The sequence below is a fragment of the Camelina sativa genome, chromosome 13 (genome assembly GCF_000633955.1).
Source record: "Camelina sativa cultivar DH55 chromosome 13, Cs, whole genome shotgun sequence".
In the NCBI taxonomy this organism is placed as follows: Eukaryota; Viridiplantae; Streptophyta; class Magnoliopsida; order Brassicales; family Brassicaceae; genus Camelina; species Camelina sativa.
Genome location: NC_025697.1, coordinates 672,363 through 685,243, shown reverse-complemented (window position 1 = coordinate 685,243; position 12,881 = coordinate 672,363). Strand labels below are relative to the sequence as shown.

At 39.5% G+C, this 12,881-nt stretch overlaps 5 protein-coding genes and 1 non-coding gene across 7 annotated transcripts in view; 4 read left to right on the top strand and 2 right to left on the bottom strand.

The window, feature by feature from the left end:
• Window positions 247-2,074, top strand: LOC104734263 (THO complex subunit 4B). Its single transcript, XM_010453796.2, has 5 exons — window positions 247-591; window positions 732-914; window positions 1,052-1,120; window positions 1,218-1,459; window positions 1,640-2,074. Exons 1-5 carry the CDS (start codon window positions 394-396, stop codon window positions 1,827-1,829), a joined length of 882 nt encoding a protein of 293 aa, XP_010452098.1. The 5' UTR covers window positions 247-393; the 3' UTR covers window positions 1,830-2,074.
• On the bottom strand, window positions 2,570-5,616 carry LOC104734262 (protein starmaker-like). Its single transcript, XM_010453795.2, has 9 exons — window positions 5,503-5,616; window positions 5,307-5,395; window positions 5,067-5,211; window positions 4,841-4,961; window positions 3,457-4,751; window positions 3,227-3,308; window positions 3,082-3,140; window positions 2,946-3,003; window positions 2,570-2,862 (listed from the first exon to the last, which is right to left on the bottom strand). The coding sequence occupies exons 1-9, from the start codon at window positions 5,563-5,565 to the stop codon at window positions 2,828-2,830; spliced, it is 1,947 nt and encodes a 648-aa protein (XP_010452097.1). The 5' UTR covers window positions 5,566-5,616; the 3' UTR covers window positions 2,570-2,827.
• LOC104734261 lies at window positions 5,858-7,543 on the bottom strand. Its single transcript, XM_010453794.2, has 4 exons — window positions 7,141-7,543; window positions 6,508-6,798; window positions 6,240-6,416; window positions 5,858-6,144 (listed from the first exon to the last, which is right to left on the bottom strand). Exons 1-4 carry the CDS (start codon window positions 7,324-7,326, stop codon window positions 6,052-6,054), a joined length of 747 nt encoding a protein of 248 aa, XP_010452096.1. The 5' UTR covers window positions 7,327-7,543; the 3' UTR covers window positions 5,858-6,051.
• Window positions 7,638-7,709, top strand: TRNAH-GUG. Its single transcript has one exon. It is a non-coding gene; the product is annotated as a tRNA-His (tRNA).
• On the top strand, window positions 8,305-8,593 carry LOC104734260 (dolichyl-diphosphooligosaccharide--protein glycosyltransferase subunit 4B). The gene has a single exon (XM_010453793.1). The coding sequence runs from the start codon at window positions 8,305-8,307 to the stop codon at window positions 8,410-8,412; it is 108 nt and encodes a 35-aa protein (XP_010452095.1). The 3' UTR covers window positions 8,413-8,593.
• Window positions 10,219-12,881, top strand: part of LOC104734259 (probable mediator of RNA polymerase II transcription subunit 37e) — a 3,912-nt gene continuing 1,249 nt past the window's right edge. The window contains exons 1-2 of one of the 2 annotated variants that reach the window (XM_010453792.2): window positions 10,219-10,481; window positions 10,831-12,188. In XM_010453792.2, the coding sequence (XP_010452094.1) occupies window positions 10,268-10,481; window positions 10,831-12,188 (1,572 nt within the window). In that variant the 5' untranslated portion in view covers window positions 10,219-10,267. Of the gene's footprint in view, window positions 10,482-10,830; window positions 12,757-12,881 lie in introns of those variants that run through there. The other variant, XM_010453791.2, reaches the window with a different exon arrangement.

Below are 12,881 nucleotides of genomic sequence, written 5' to 3'. Positions count from 1 at the left end.
CCCCCCCCTAAAACTGACTGCTTTAATGGCAACACTCAAGACAAGGTCTCTTATATTTATCGGTTGTTGTTGTAGTGTTACCATTAACAAAATTAATGGACTTTTAATTTGGCCCATAATTGAGGCCGTAGATATAGAATTATATGATTACGATTGGCCCATTAAGAATTCAAGGGTCTGTTTTGCAAGAAAAGGAATATAGCAAAACAAAATAATATTTACTAAACTTTCGAGGCCTTTATTGAAATTCAAGCGAGAAGGTATTATAACAATTTTTTTTCGCTCTCTCTCTCTCTGTCTCTCTGAGCGGTGTTTACATCTCTCTCTCTCACTGCAGCAAAACCCTAGCTGCTAATCTCTAAATCGGAACCAGAAGAAAAAGATCCGGCGAAGATGTCAGGTGGCTTGGATATGTCACTCGATGACATCATCAAATCTAATCGAAAACCTACTGGATCTCGTGGCCGAGGAGGCGTTGGTGGTAATAGTAGCGGTGCTCGCGGAGGATTCAACGGCGGCTCCGGTTCCAATTCCGGTCCGTCTCGTCGGTTTGCTAACCGCGTAGGAAACAGAACGGCGCCGTATTCAAGGGTCAGCCATTGATTTTATATCTCCCCTTTACCTTCTTCCTTCCAGAATCAGAGAATTCAAATTAGGGTTTTTTTTTTCTTCAAAAAATTCAAAAAAAAAGTTGAGATCTGTTTTCGTTTCTTCTTTGACGAACAAAACAGCCGACGATACAACAACAAGCTCAAGACGCCATGTGGCAAAACGATGTGTTCGCTACGGATGCGAGTGTGGCGGCGGCTTTTGGGCATCAAGCTGCTCCTATCGTTGGTGGCTCCTCATTCGAGACTGGAACTAAGCTCTACATTTCCAACTTAGACTATGGTGTCTCCAATGAGGATATCAAGGTCTGTCTTCAATTTTTCGAATTCGTTATGTTGATTACAATAGATTCAGCCTTAAACAACTGAGCCTTTAGTGTGTTTGTTTGGAGCAGATACGATACTTGAGCCCTTTTCTAATTTAGACTTGTGTTTGTTTGTAGGAGCTTTTCTCAGAGGTTGGTGACCTTAAGCGGTATGGGATTCACTATGATAGGAGTGGAAGATCGAAGGTACTTTGATAAATTAGCTTTCTTTCTGCTTTTTAGGGGTTTAGGACCAATTGGCTTTGTCCTGATCAATTGAAAAAAAAACTGTACTTTCTTTCAGGGTACTGCTGAAGTTGTTTTTTCTAGGCGTGGTGATGCCTTGGCAGCTGTCAAGCGTTACAACAATGTTCAATTGGATGGGAAACTGATGAAGGTTGAGATTGTTGGAACTAATCTTTCAGCTCCCACTCTTCCTCCAATGCTTGCTCCAGCTCAGATTCCTTTTCCTACTAACGGAATTCTTGGGAACTTTAATGAGAACTTTAATGGCAATTTCAATGGGAACTTCAGTGGAAACTTTAGGTTTGTGCTGTTTCCAGTTTACTAATTGCTTGGTTAAATATGATGTCTTATAGGGAAACTTCCTGATATCATTTGCTTATTTTTATACTTTGGTTAGACTGGAGACAGCTAAGTGTATTCTGATACGTTGATTATATGAACCCTTTCCCCTATTTAATATATTGGATATGAATGAAACAGAGGAAGAGGAAGAGGGGGTTTTGTGGGACGGCCCCGTGGTGGTTTTGGCGGAGGTAATTTCCGAGGTGGTAGGGGAGCTAGAGGACGTGGTGGTCGTGGCAATGGAAGAGTACGTGATGAAAATGTATCTGCAGAGGATCTTGATGCTGAGTTGGACAAGTACCACAAAGAGGCTATGGAAACAAGTTAAAAAAGGGGAGCAAAAGTCTATTGCATGTCTACATGTATTCCTTCCGTTAGTGCACGATATGCTTTTGTATTAGTATGATCTTTAGATTGATGTCAATGGGTCTGACACCATTGATTAGCTATTTTTTTTTTCTTCTTTCTATTTGTGAGCTTTTTAGCTTTTGCAGTTGGGGTTAGAGAAACAGCATTGTGTGTACCGTGGAACTCAAACTCTTCTAAAGTGTTTATTCAAAACATATCCATCTACTGGTCTCTTGCTAGTGTTTAAGCAGATGATGAAGCTGAGAAAGTTCTGGTGGCAGAGCACCGTAATTTCAAATAATTATCTACCGTTTTCTTTGGAGGTAAGGTGTCTGTTTATATAATGGTCTTAGTTTTTCAGACAGTCGGATTTAAGTGCATATGAATGAAATTGAAATTGCGTGAGACAGAAACGGTGCCATATTCTTTTCCCCTCGACTTGTACATTTGGCGAATTTAACAGTTCTATGTTCGGCTTAGCTACGAAATTCAAATGGTTTGGTTGTTGGTATTTTTTTTTTGGCGCAACCTGTGAGATTTTTGTTGGAACAATGAAAAATGTAGTGTGGAGTGGTGTGAAAATGAAGATGAATATCACATCATCTCTCTCTTCCGCAAAATTTTATTAAGATTCTGCTGTAATCATATCAAGGCATTGGAATTAAGTTGTAGTTTTTCAGATTTTGTAATCATATCAAAGCAAATGAGATCTACTAAAAGTTTACTTTGTCAATCTAAGATATTAGTGGAACGCGATATCAATAAAACATAAATATATATTACAAAGCTACAAATCCTGAGAGAGCTATTACGACCAACCAAAATAAAACATATATCTATATATATATATTACAACGCTACAAATCCTGAGAGAGCTTTTACGACCAACCAAAAAATAACAGGGTCAGACTCAGTCACTCAGAGACGAGAGACCACAACCTAATTAGTAGTTACCGAAGTTTGAGATAAGTTTGATTTTCAACTTCTTGGCTTTCGACGATAAGATCCTTTTCCTATAAATAAGAAGACAGACAAAAAAATTGTATTATGGTAAAGCCCTACCCCAGTTCATCAAAAACAGCTTTAAAGAACGAACCTTTTGATGGAGTTGGGTTAGTTTCATGACCACCCTTTACTTCGATAAGTCTCCGATCCTGCAAAACCAGACAATGTTAAGTGTCTGTTTCCATGGTTAATGACTTAATGTAGTGTTCAAGAATCAAATCACAAACCATATCATAAACAGGAATTTGGTTGCGCCAATATTCTAGTGATGACATAAACACCCTTCCTGCAAAAATATTAAACAAAAACGTCTTCAACTAAATGCTTTTGACAGATCCCTTTGGAAGTGAAGAAGTTCTACTCTCTATTAACCTGATCTGGACCGTTTCTGTCCCAATGAATCAGTAGACACCACACTGGTCTTCTGCTTCTTCACTTTGTTATCCGGTGTTACCTTTGAATTACATAACAACAAGAGCATCAACTACCATCAACCAACAACATGAATATCATAGAATTATTGGTTACAAGGTATCATTATATTTTATATTTGAACTGATGATTCCCAGAATGTGAAATGTGACAAAAGAGGAAATAGTTACCTCGACATCAAAGTCAATCTTCCTCTTTGTGTTTCCCCATGACAAGTTTTCTTCACTTTCACATGACAAGTTTTCCTCAGCTGCTTGCAAGTCTCTTTTAGGCGTCTTTTCACTTTTCTTTGAACTTCCTTTCTTTCCAGGCTTGCTATTCAAGTCTTTTGAAAGCAGAGTGGTCTTTGTTTCCTTCTCTCTACCTTTTCGCTGTTCTGAAGTCAGTGATTCTTTAGTAGCATTCTTACTTGTTAGTTTTCCAACGCTATCTGTACCAGAATGCCTTCTACCACATCCATCTATCACTTCATCATTGATACCCACACATTCATCTCTTTCTACGTCATCGCTCTTAACATTTTTCAAACCTTCCTTACCACGATCTTTATCATTCGTAGTCGGATTCTGGGGTTTCCTTTTCTTCGTTGCACTTTTGACTTTGGTCTCAGAACAATGACTAGGTTCCACTACATTGCCGGTTTTTTTGAGGGTCTTGCGACTTTTCTTCGAAATTCCTTTCCTTCCAGGTTTGCTACTCTTATCGAAGTCTTTAAACAGGGAATGTGGAGATGCCGTTGTTACCTTAAGTTCACCGTTTAGCTCTTCTGAAGTCAGTGGTTCTCCATTAGTACTTGTACTTGTTACTTTATCCACATTATCTGCATCGGTACGCTTTCTACCACATCCATCCGCTGGCAATATCACTCCATTATTGATAGCCTCAAATTCATCTTTATCTACATCACCGCTCTTAGCCTTATCCAAACCTTCACTACCATGATCTCCATCATTAGTAGTCAGATTCTGGAGTATACTCTCATCGAGTTTCCTTTCACCGTCTTCATTATTGAAAACCTCGCATCCATCTCTAAGTTCACCTTTTTGCTGTTCTGAAGTCAGTGATACTGCAGTAGTAACCGTACTTGTTACTTTATCAGCATTATCTGCACCAGTATGGTTTCTACCAGATCCATCAGCTGGCGATACCACTCCTTTATCGATAGCCTCACAAGTATCATTTTCTACATTTCCGCTCTTAGCCTCATCCAAACCTTCACCACCATGATCTCCATCAGTAGTAGTATTGTGGACTTCACTCGATTCACCACCAAATCTTGTTTGCAGATGAAGGGACTTTCTCCTTGCAGTAATTTTATAACTTGGTCTAGAACCATCTTCAGTATTAGTAGTAATCTCAGCTGCAATCGTGTCAGCCACATTGCTTTCATCTCTTCCCTCAGCTGGACTATCCTCCTCTAAATTCTCTTTCTTGTTATTACATGGAGATAAAATAGGATAAGAAGCTGCAAAACAAACCACATGAGAGCTATTAAGTAATTTATCAGAAAAAAAAAACAGACACACATAAAGATATGTTCTTTCAACTCCTAACCTTTAGCAACTGTCGAAGAGACGGTATTGGTATCAGTGCCTAAGGAGACTCCTCCTCCAAAGCAATTGTTACAAATTTGTTCCCAACAAGGAGGAAACCCGAAGATGAATTCACGGGAAATCTAATCCCAAGAACAAATCAAAGTCAGTCAAAAACATATATGTGTTCTACTTTCTCTTAAAAGCTCAAGTTACACAACAAGTAAAAAGCAAACCAATTAGATTACCTCAGGGGTAAACCCATTTTGAACAACGCGTTCCTTGTTAAGAAAACCTCGGAGAGTGATATAGATTCCATCAGATGCTAAGAGCGTGAAAACATCTAAAGCTTTGATGATTGGAGAAGATGTAAGCACACGCTTTGCTCGTTTCCTATTTAAGGCAAAAAAATCGAAATTTCAGAAAACAAAAATCGAAATTTTCAGTAAACAATGAAACCCAGAAAAAAAGGTCGGGATGTGTCTTACTCGACGAAATCTTCGATTCCGGCAACACCAAATCGTTTGCCTTGGAATTCCTTTGGGCATTTTATCAACCACCAATCTCTCAGTACAACCTATTTTTACATAAACCCCAGATGAATACATAAAAAACGAAGAGTACACTGATTGAATATCAAACACACAAGAAAGAGGAGATGAAGTAAAAAAAAAGCTGACTCACCCTTTTCTGGAAATACGACTTCGAACCATTGTCGTCGAGATTTGGTTCCCGATGCTCAGCCATGGAGCTTGATACTCTTCTCACTGAGCCCTATGAGGAAGATTCGGGGACCTCGAGATTATATTTTTTAGGGTTTTCACTATTTAGAACAATGGGGCTGGAAAAATTGCTTTGGCGGGAAAAATTGCTTTATCCGGTTTAGATTCCCGGTTAGGTTTAATGTTTACTTTACTGTGTGTATCTTGTTACTGTTTTCTGGTTTTTAGATTCTCAGGTTTATTTTTAGAAATTTGTACTACCCTACTCTCTTATGCAGGAAAACAATGTCAAACTCAAAGTTTGGTCAACACACAAAAGTAGAAACACTAGGCAAATGTAAACATAAAATTAGAGATAGATTCTCCAGCGTATACGTACTCTCACATACAGTTTCAGAAGAAGACAAATATACTCAAAAGACTTGGAAAACTTCTGAACCGGATAGAGAAGATTCATGAGTCGTCCCTGTTACAGTTATGCTTATATATGTAGTAAACAGTCATTTTGGTTTCAGTAAACGTCTGGAGGCAGATTCCCTGAGAAAGAACTTTGTTGCTGTTGTTGTGACCTTTGAAGATGGAGTTTCAAGGCGTAGTTGCTTAGCTGATCATTGATTTTCACATACGAAAACAAAGAATAAAATCAGTTTAACTGTTAATTGATTGATTGATCGACAAGATTGATAGTTCGATAGTTACCTCTAGCTTATGAACCTGTTCTTGGTATTGCCCCACCACGCCTTTCAAATGATGTACTTCTTTGGCCTTCTCTTCGTTTTCAGAGCTACGCTGGTGTTGACTCGCAATGGCCCGTTTCAAGATTTGGTTATCATTGATCAAACTCTGTAGAGTTTCCTTTAATGACGCATATTCAAGCTGCAGAAGAATGAGAGCTCTATTCTATTATCATCTAAGCCCTAGAAAAAACTGAGCATTATCAAATGTCATACATAATAAAGTTTTATACCTTCTTTGAGGCATTGGTGTTATGCTTAATGACTCTCTCTACAGCTTCTAAGATCACCACAACACGTTGCCTCATATCATCAATGTTTTTCGCCTTTGACATCTCGGATACAAGTCTATCGACCCATTTAGCTCCGTCAACCATATCCTCATCCCTCCAACTTCCCCCAGAACCATCAAAGGAGCTACTAGCGTCTGTTCTATCCAAATTGCCATTGAAGGAAATTGAGCTTAAACTTTCTTTTGCCTCTTCAAACACATTGTTCTTGTTGCTCAGAACCTCTCTGACAAACTAATTCAAAATCCCACCATAAATAAAGACTACATAAGAAACAAAGTCCAAGAACATCTTTCTCACATTCCATATAGCACACAGTAACATTGACTAATGTTGCATCAAGTGCCTCTACAATCCATTAGCTTTGATAGTTGAAGACAAACCAATCAATGCCTCAAATGGATACACAAAACTGTCACCTAGTTCATTTCATGAAAGGAACACTTGTTTCAACACTGTACACACCAATCAGCACAATACACCTTTTTCATGGAAGATGAACTTTAAGTAAACGAAAAGAGCAATTTATTCATCGGCTAAAAAATGGAAACTTTATCACGCTTATATTAAACGAACCTCAGGATCCATGGTAGGGAACATATGGATCAAAGATGCAACCGGGTCGTCGGATCCAGAGCCGGTTTCATAAGAACGGATCGGCGATCCAAAGGTCGACCATTTGGATCTCTTATTGGTCGGGGAAGATGAAGAGCCGAAGTAATCATCATACCCGACCCGTTTACCGCAAACACCTGTAGACATTTTGTAACGCAGAGCAATAATCCTAAAACCCCCTCAAAGGATTTGACTTTTTTTTTGACAAAAGATGAAAAACCCCAGAATCTGAAGTTCGATCTGGGATGATTATTGATAAAAGAATTTGTTCAGATCGATTAGGGAACTTGTGTGATTTTGAAAGGGAGAGAATTTGCTGAAGGTTTTAATCTGGGGATATGAAACTATTTCCCAGCCATTGCTAAAGTATATTACACAGTGATGAAGAAGAAAAGATGAAGACGAAACAATTTTAACTACTCAATAAATAGTATTTTAGTTGGTAATATGACAACAAAGTGGCTGTAGTTTAGTGGTAAGAATTCCACGTTGTGGCCGTGGAGACCTGGGCTCGAATCCCAGCAGCCACACTTTCTTTTTTCTTTTTTTTCCCCTAAGAAAGATATAAAACGACGGCGTTTGGTTATCGTACCAAACGACTACGTCTTGAGTCAACCTCCATCCATCTAAATCAGATAGTCTTCTTCGATCTGCTTGGTAGAGTCCGAGAGTGAGAAAGAGAAGAATCGAAGAAGCAAGTCTGTTGTTTGCGCTCTCGAAGGTAAAATATTCAGAGATTTACTTTGGTTTTTGTGGTCTTGTCCTCAAATAGGGATTGTCGTGAATTTTTGTGGATCTTAGGCTTGACGTAGTGTAGAGAGATCTGATGACACTCTTTTTTTTTTTTTTGGGGGTGTTCCATTGTTGATGTCTTTGATAATTCAGATCCTTTCTCATGACTGTATTTTGAATTCTCGATCTCGTGTTGTCGAAAACGGATCAATCAAGTTTTTTAAAATGCTCAATCTCGATCTTGTGTTGTGGATATATTCTGCTATATGACCCTAATTATTGTGAGCTATTTGGTAGTCTTGAAGATAAAATAGAATGTTAAAAAGTGTTGGTGATTTCTGATTACCAATGGCTTCTCTCATATATTTTAAATTGATGTGGTTGGTGTTACAGATGTTTGACGATCAAGACCTAGGCTTCTTTGCCAATTTTCTGGGGATTTTCATCTTCATAATGGTCATTGCATACCATTTCGTGGTGGCCGAACCAAAATTCGAATGATATTTTGAGGTTTCATCTTTTGTTGGTTTCTTCTACAAAACACTTAGAAATGTGACCAGAATCAACATGTTGTCCTTATCATTCCATAGGGCTTGATGTTTTACCTCTAGATGAGTAATCAATGTATCTCGACAATGTGGTTTTTGATTGCTATAAGAGTTAAAAGACTAATTTTTCCCTAGTGCTCCATCATGCAAGTTTTTGGTATGCAACCTTTGTGTTTAGAGCATACACGAGTGAATATCATATACTCACGGTTTTCTCAATTGGTTTAGGTCGTCTCTCTGGCTTGATTTTCTTGTGTCACAGTCTTGACTGGTTCTTAAAATCGGGTATTTGAGAAAACAGACTTAATTAGCTTTGTAATTTGTTAAAGCTACAAAGCTAAAATGAGCTTCTCCATATAATCAATGGTTTACTACAGGTTTAACTTGTTTCACGCTAGCTTAATGTGCATCCACATTTACGATGTTTATACAGTCTATGCTCACTGAAGGATTACCTGCGATTATGTTGAGTACATACGCATTTCATCCTTTAACTCTCATAATTAGGTTGTTTGAAACCCTTTGTTGTGATACTTATTGTCTATTGCATCGATCTATTAGTGCACCACCCTAGGGTACATGTTGAAAGAATGTTCGTTCTAAACTTCTTTGCGTCTCCATGCTCCTTGTTAGGTGAATGTTCATGCTTCAGTGTCTTGTTAAATAGTTACTTCTATAGCTCTCTCTTTTTGTAGTCTTGGTAGAGAGTTGGTTGAGATTTTACCTCTTCAAATTAGCCTTGAACGCTTTCTGGTTGTAACCAATTGGATGTGGCTCCTTGTAAGTTAGAACTTTAGGATAAGTTTTGGTGCCTTTTGGGAGTCTTCTTTGAGAAAGAACCCTAAAGCAAAGCCTGTTGTAGTGTGGCATAAGAGGGTTCTCGTCTACTGTAACAAAACTCAGAGCTATCGAGAGTTTTGTTCAGAAAACAAAGAACCAGGGATTGGATGATTGTCCCATGAACTGGCTTGAAGAAGAGAAGTGCTGGCTTGAAGTAAAGCCACACCAATGCCTATTTGAACCGTCCATTACATATGTCGTTTGAAAACCGCCCATTACATTCGTCCCATTGTTAACCATAAAAGCGGTTCAATCTCGGATCATTTATATAACTCAATCAGATTATGTTTTACCAAATTCTTTGTGAAATTTAAATTACGCTCCCATTAAAAATATAATTAGTATATTATTGCTTTTTACACACATTAAAAAGATAAAGTGTAAAATATATTCGGGATACTAGAAAATATTGATTTTGGAATATTAACATATTTAAAAATATAACAATGAAGCTTTTTTATTTTTTTTTTTGGTAAAGAAAAAGAAAAGGAAAATGATGTTAGCAAAAGATAAGGAAATATCGCACCGAACTCCTGTAATTAACATGTTCAAATAAGGAAAAAATATGATCCGCATATTTAGGAAGATCAATGTATAAACGAACCTGCACGTGGATGAGAGAGAAGATAAGCTCCCACACAACTTGCTCTCAAGGTACCTCACAAACCAATCAAAATACTAAAAAAATTGCCAACGTGTACAAATTAGGGTTTTACCTCACAGCCATCGAACATTCTCGAAACTTTTAAAACAGCCTGGCACCTTAGATCTTAACTCTCAATAACCAATTCTTGACCGTCGGATCAAACTCGAGTCTCAACCCAAGGCTCTATATAAACAAATAGCTTCTCCCTTTGTTTCTTACTAAAAATAAACCCTAGCCGCTCTATCGTCTTCTTCGTTCTCTATTCTTTTTATTCGCAGTCTCTGTTCTTAGATCTCCTGTAGTTTTCCGATTTTTTTAAAAAATGTCGGGTAAAGGTGAAGGTCCAGCAATCGGTATCGATCTCGGTACTACTTACTCTTGCGTCGGAGTATGGCAACACGACCGTGTTGAGATCATTGCTAATGATCAAGGAAACAGAACCACTCCATCTTACGTAGCTTTCACCGACTCCGAGAGGTTGATCGGTGATGCCGCTAAGAACCAGGTCGCCATGAACCCTGTTAACACCGTTTTTGGTACGTATCTCGTTTTCTTTGGTCTCTCTGATTCTTCAAATCTAGATCTCTTCATCGTAGTCTTGTGTTAGTTAGATATATACTTGTTTTGTAGTGAGATCTGGAATATAATCTTCTATGCTGGATTTAGGGTTTCATCAGTAGATCTTTTATTAATTACTCTAGGTATATTTTGTTCGTTGAGCTCGACAAGTTTTGTTTTATTACTATTAATAGCTATTATCTTTTTGGATTTGTTAGGGTTGTTAGATCTTTATTCATTGCTTAGTGATTATGTTTCAGATCTATATTGCTTTGTTTACTGATTAGTCTGTATACTTAATTTGTTTGTTTTATTGTGATTTTGCAGATGCCAAGAGATTGATCGGTCGTCGTTTCAGTGACAGCTCTGTCCAGAGTGACATGAAATTGTGGCCATTCAAGATCCAGGCCGGACCCGCCGACAAGCCAATGATCTACGTCAACTACAAGGGTGAAGAGAAGGAGTTCGCTGCTGAGGAGATCTCTTCCATGGTTCTCATTAAGATGCGTGAGATTGCTGAGGCCTACCTTGGTGTCTCTATCAAGAACGCCGTTGTCACAGTTCCTGCCTACTTCAACGACTCTCAGCGTCAAGCTACAAAGGATGCTGGAGTTATTGCCGGTTTGAACGTTATGAGAATCATCAACGAGCCCACAGCTGCAGCTATTGCCTACGGTCTTGACAAGAAGGCTACCAGCGTTGGAGAGAAGAACGTTCTTATATTCGATCTTGGTGGTGGTACTTTTGATGTCTCCCTTCTTACCATTGAAGAAGGTATCTTTGAGGTCAAGGCAACAGCTGGTGACACCCATCTTGGTGGAGAAGATTTTGACAACAGAATGGTGAACCACTTCGTTCAAGAGTTCAAGAGGAAGAGCAAGAAGGACATCACCGGTAACCCAAGAGCTCTTAGGAGGTTGAGAACCTCATGTGAGAGAGCGAAGAGGACTCTTTCCTCCACTGCTCAGACCACCATCGAGATCGACTCTCTCTACGAGGGAATTGACTTCTACTCCACCATCACCCGTGCTAGATTTGAGGAGCTCAACATGGATTTATTTAGGAAGTGTATGGAGCCAGTTGAGAAGTGTCTACGTGATGCTAAGATGGACAAGAGCACTGTTCACGATGTTGTCCTTGTTGGTGGTTCCACCCGTATCCCTAAGGTTCAGCAATTGCTTCAGGACTTCTTCAACGGCAAAGAGCTTTGCAAGTCTATCAACCCCGATGAGGCTGTTGCCTACGGTGCTGCCGTCCAGGGAGCTATTCTCAGCGGTGAAGGTAACGAGAAGGTCCAAGATCTTCTGTTGCTCGATGTCACTCCTCTCTCCCTTGGTTTGGAAACTGCCGGAGGTGTCATGACCACTTTGATCCCAAGAAACACAACCATCCCAACCAAGAAGGAGCAGGTCTTCTCCACCTACTCTGACAACCAGCCCGGTGTGTTGATCCAGGTGTACGAAGGTGAGAGAGCCAGAACCAAGGACAACAACCTTCTCGGTAAATTCGAGCTCTCCGGAATCCCACCTGCTCCTCGTGGTGTCCCTCAGATCACTGTCTGCTTTGACATCGATGCCAATGGTATCCTCAACGTATCTGCTGAGGACAAGACCACCGGACAGAAGAACAAGATCACCATCACCAACGACAAGGGTCGTCTCTCCAAGGATGAGATCGAGAAGATGGTTCAAGAGGCAGAGAAGTACAAGTCTGAGGACGAGGAACACAAGAAGAAGGTCGAGGCAAAGAATGCACTTGAGAACTACGCTTACAACATGAGGAACACAATCCAGGATGAGAAGATCGGTGAGAAGCTCCCCGCAGCCGACAAGAAGAAGATCGAGGACTCTATTGAGCAGGCGATTCAGTGGCTCGAGGGTAACCAGTTGGCTGAAGCAGATGAGTTCGAAGACAAGATGAAGGAGTTGGAGAGCATCTGCAACCCAATCATCGCCAAGATGTACCAAGGAGCTGGTGGTGAAGCCGGTGGTCCAGGTGCCGCTGGAATGGACGATGATGCTCCTCCTGCTTCAGGCGGTGCTGGCCCTAAGATCGAGGAGGTCGACTAATCTTTTGGACTTTGACCTCTCTCTCTTTATCTCTCTATCTTTTACATTTGATCGCTTAAAGACTTTTTATGTACGGCTTTTTTAATGGAGCCTATTTTGTGGTGTTTTTTGGTTAGTTTTTTTTGAACAATGTCTGTTTTTGCCTAGTTATTATGACTTCGGATAAAATCAAAAGTTCTCTATATTCTCTCGTTTATTCTTAATTAGGATTAGAATCTCGCTTAATTCGCCTTCCTTATACGTACTTGAATAGTAATGATTTCTCTAGCTTAACATGGCCCTTCGATTCTTAAGTAATGCTCTTAAGTA

Bases quoted from the DNA above. Each gene is read 5' to 3' on its own strand.
- LOC104734263 (XM_010453796.2), top strand. From the start codon at position 394: ATGTCAGGTGGCTTGGATATGTCACTCGATGACATCATCAAATCTAAT. The intron at 592-731 runs GTCAGCCATTGA...CGAACAAAACAG, and splicing joins GAACGGCGCCGTATTCAAGG to CCGACGATACAACAACAAGC. The intron at 1,121-1,217 runs GTACTTTGATAA...ACTTTCTTTCAG, and splicing joins ATAGGAGTGGAAGATCGAAG to GGTACTGCTGAAGTTGTTTT.
- LOC104734262 (XM_010453795.2), bottom strand. From the start codon at position 5,565: ATGGCTGAGCATCGGGAACCAAATCTCGACGACAATGGTTCGAAGTCG. The intron at 5,396-5,502 runs GTGAGTCAGCTT...ATGTAAAAATAG, and splicing joins AGTCGTATTTCCAGAAAAGG to GTTGTACTGAGAGATTGGTG. The intron at 4,752-4,840 runs GTTAGGAGTTGA...TTTGTTTTGCAG, and splicing joins CTCTTCGACAGTTGCTAAAG to CTTCTTATCCTATTTTATCT.
- LOC104734261 (XM_010453794.2), bottom strand. From the start codon at position 7,326: ATGTCTACAGGTGTTTGCGGTAAACGGGTCGGGTATGATGATTACTTC. The intron at 6,799-7,140 runs GTTCGTTTAATA...ATTTTGAATTAG, and splicing joins TCCCTACCATGGATCCTGAG to TTTGTCAGAGAGGTTCTGAG. The intron at 6,145-6,239 runs GTAACTATCGAA...ATCAATGATCAG, and splicing joins AACAGGTTCATAAGCTAGAG to CTAAGCAACTACGCCTTGAA.
- LOC104734260 (XM_010453793.1), top strand. From the start codon at position 8,305: ATGTTTGACGATCAAGACCTAGGCTTCTTTGCCAATTTTCTGGGGATT.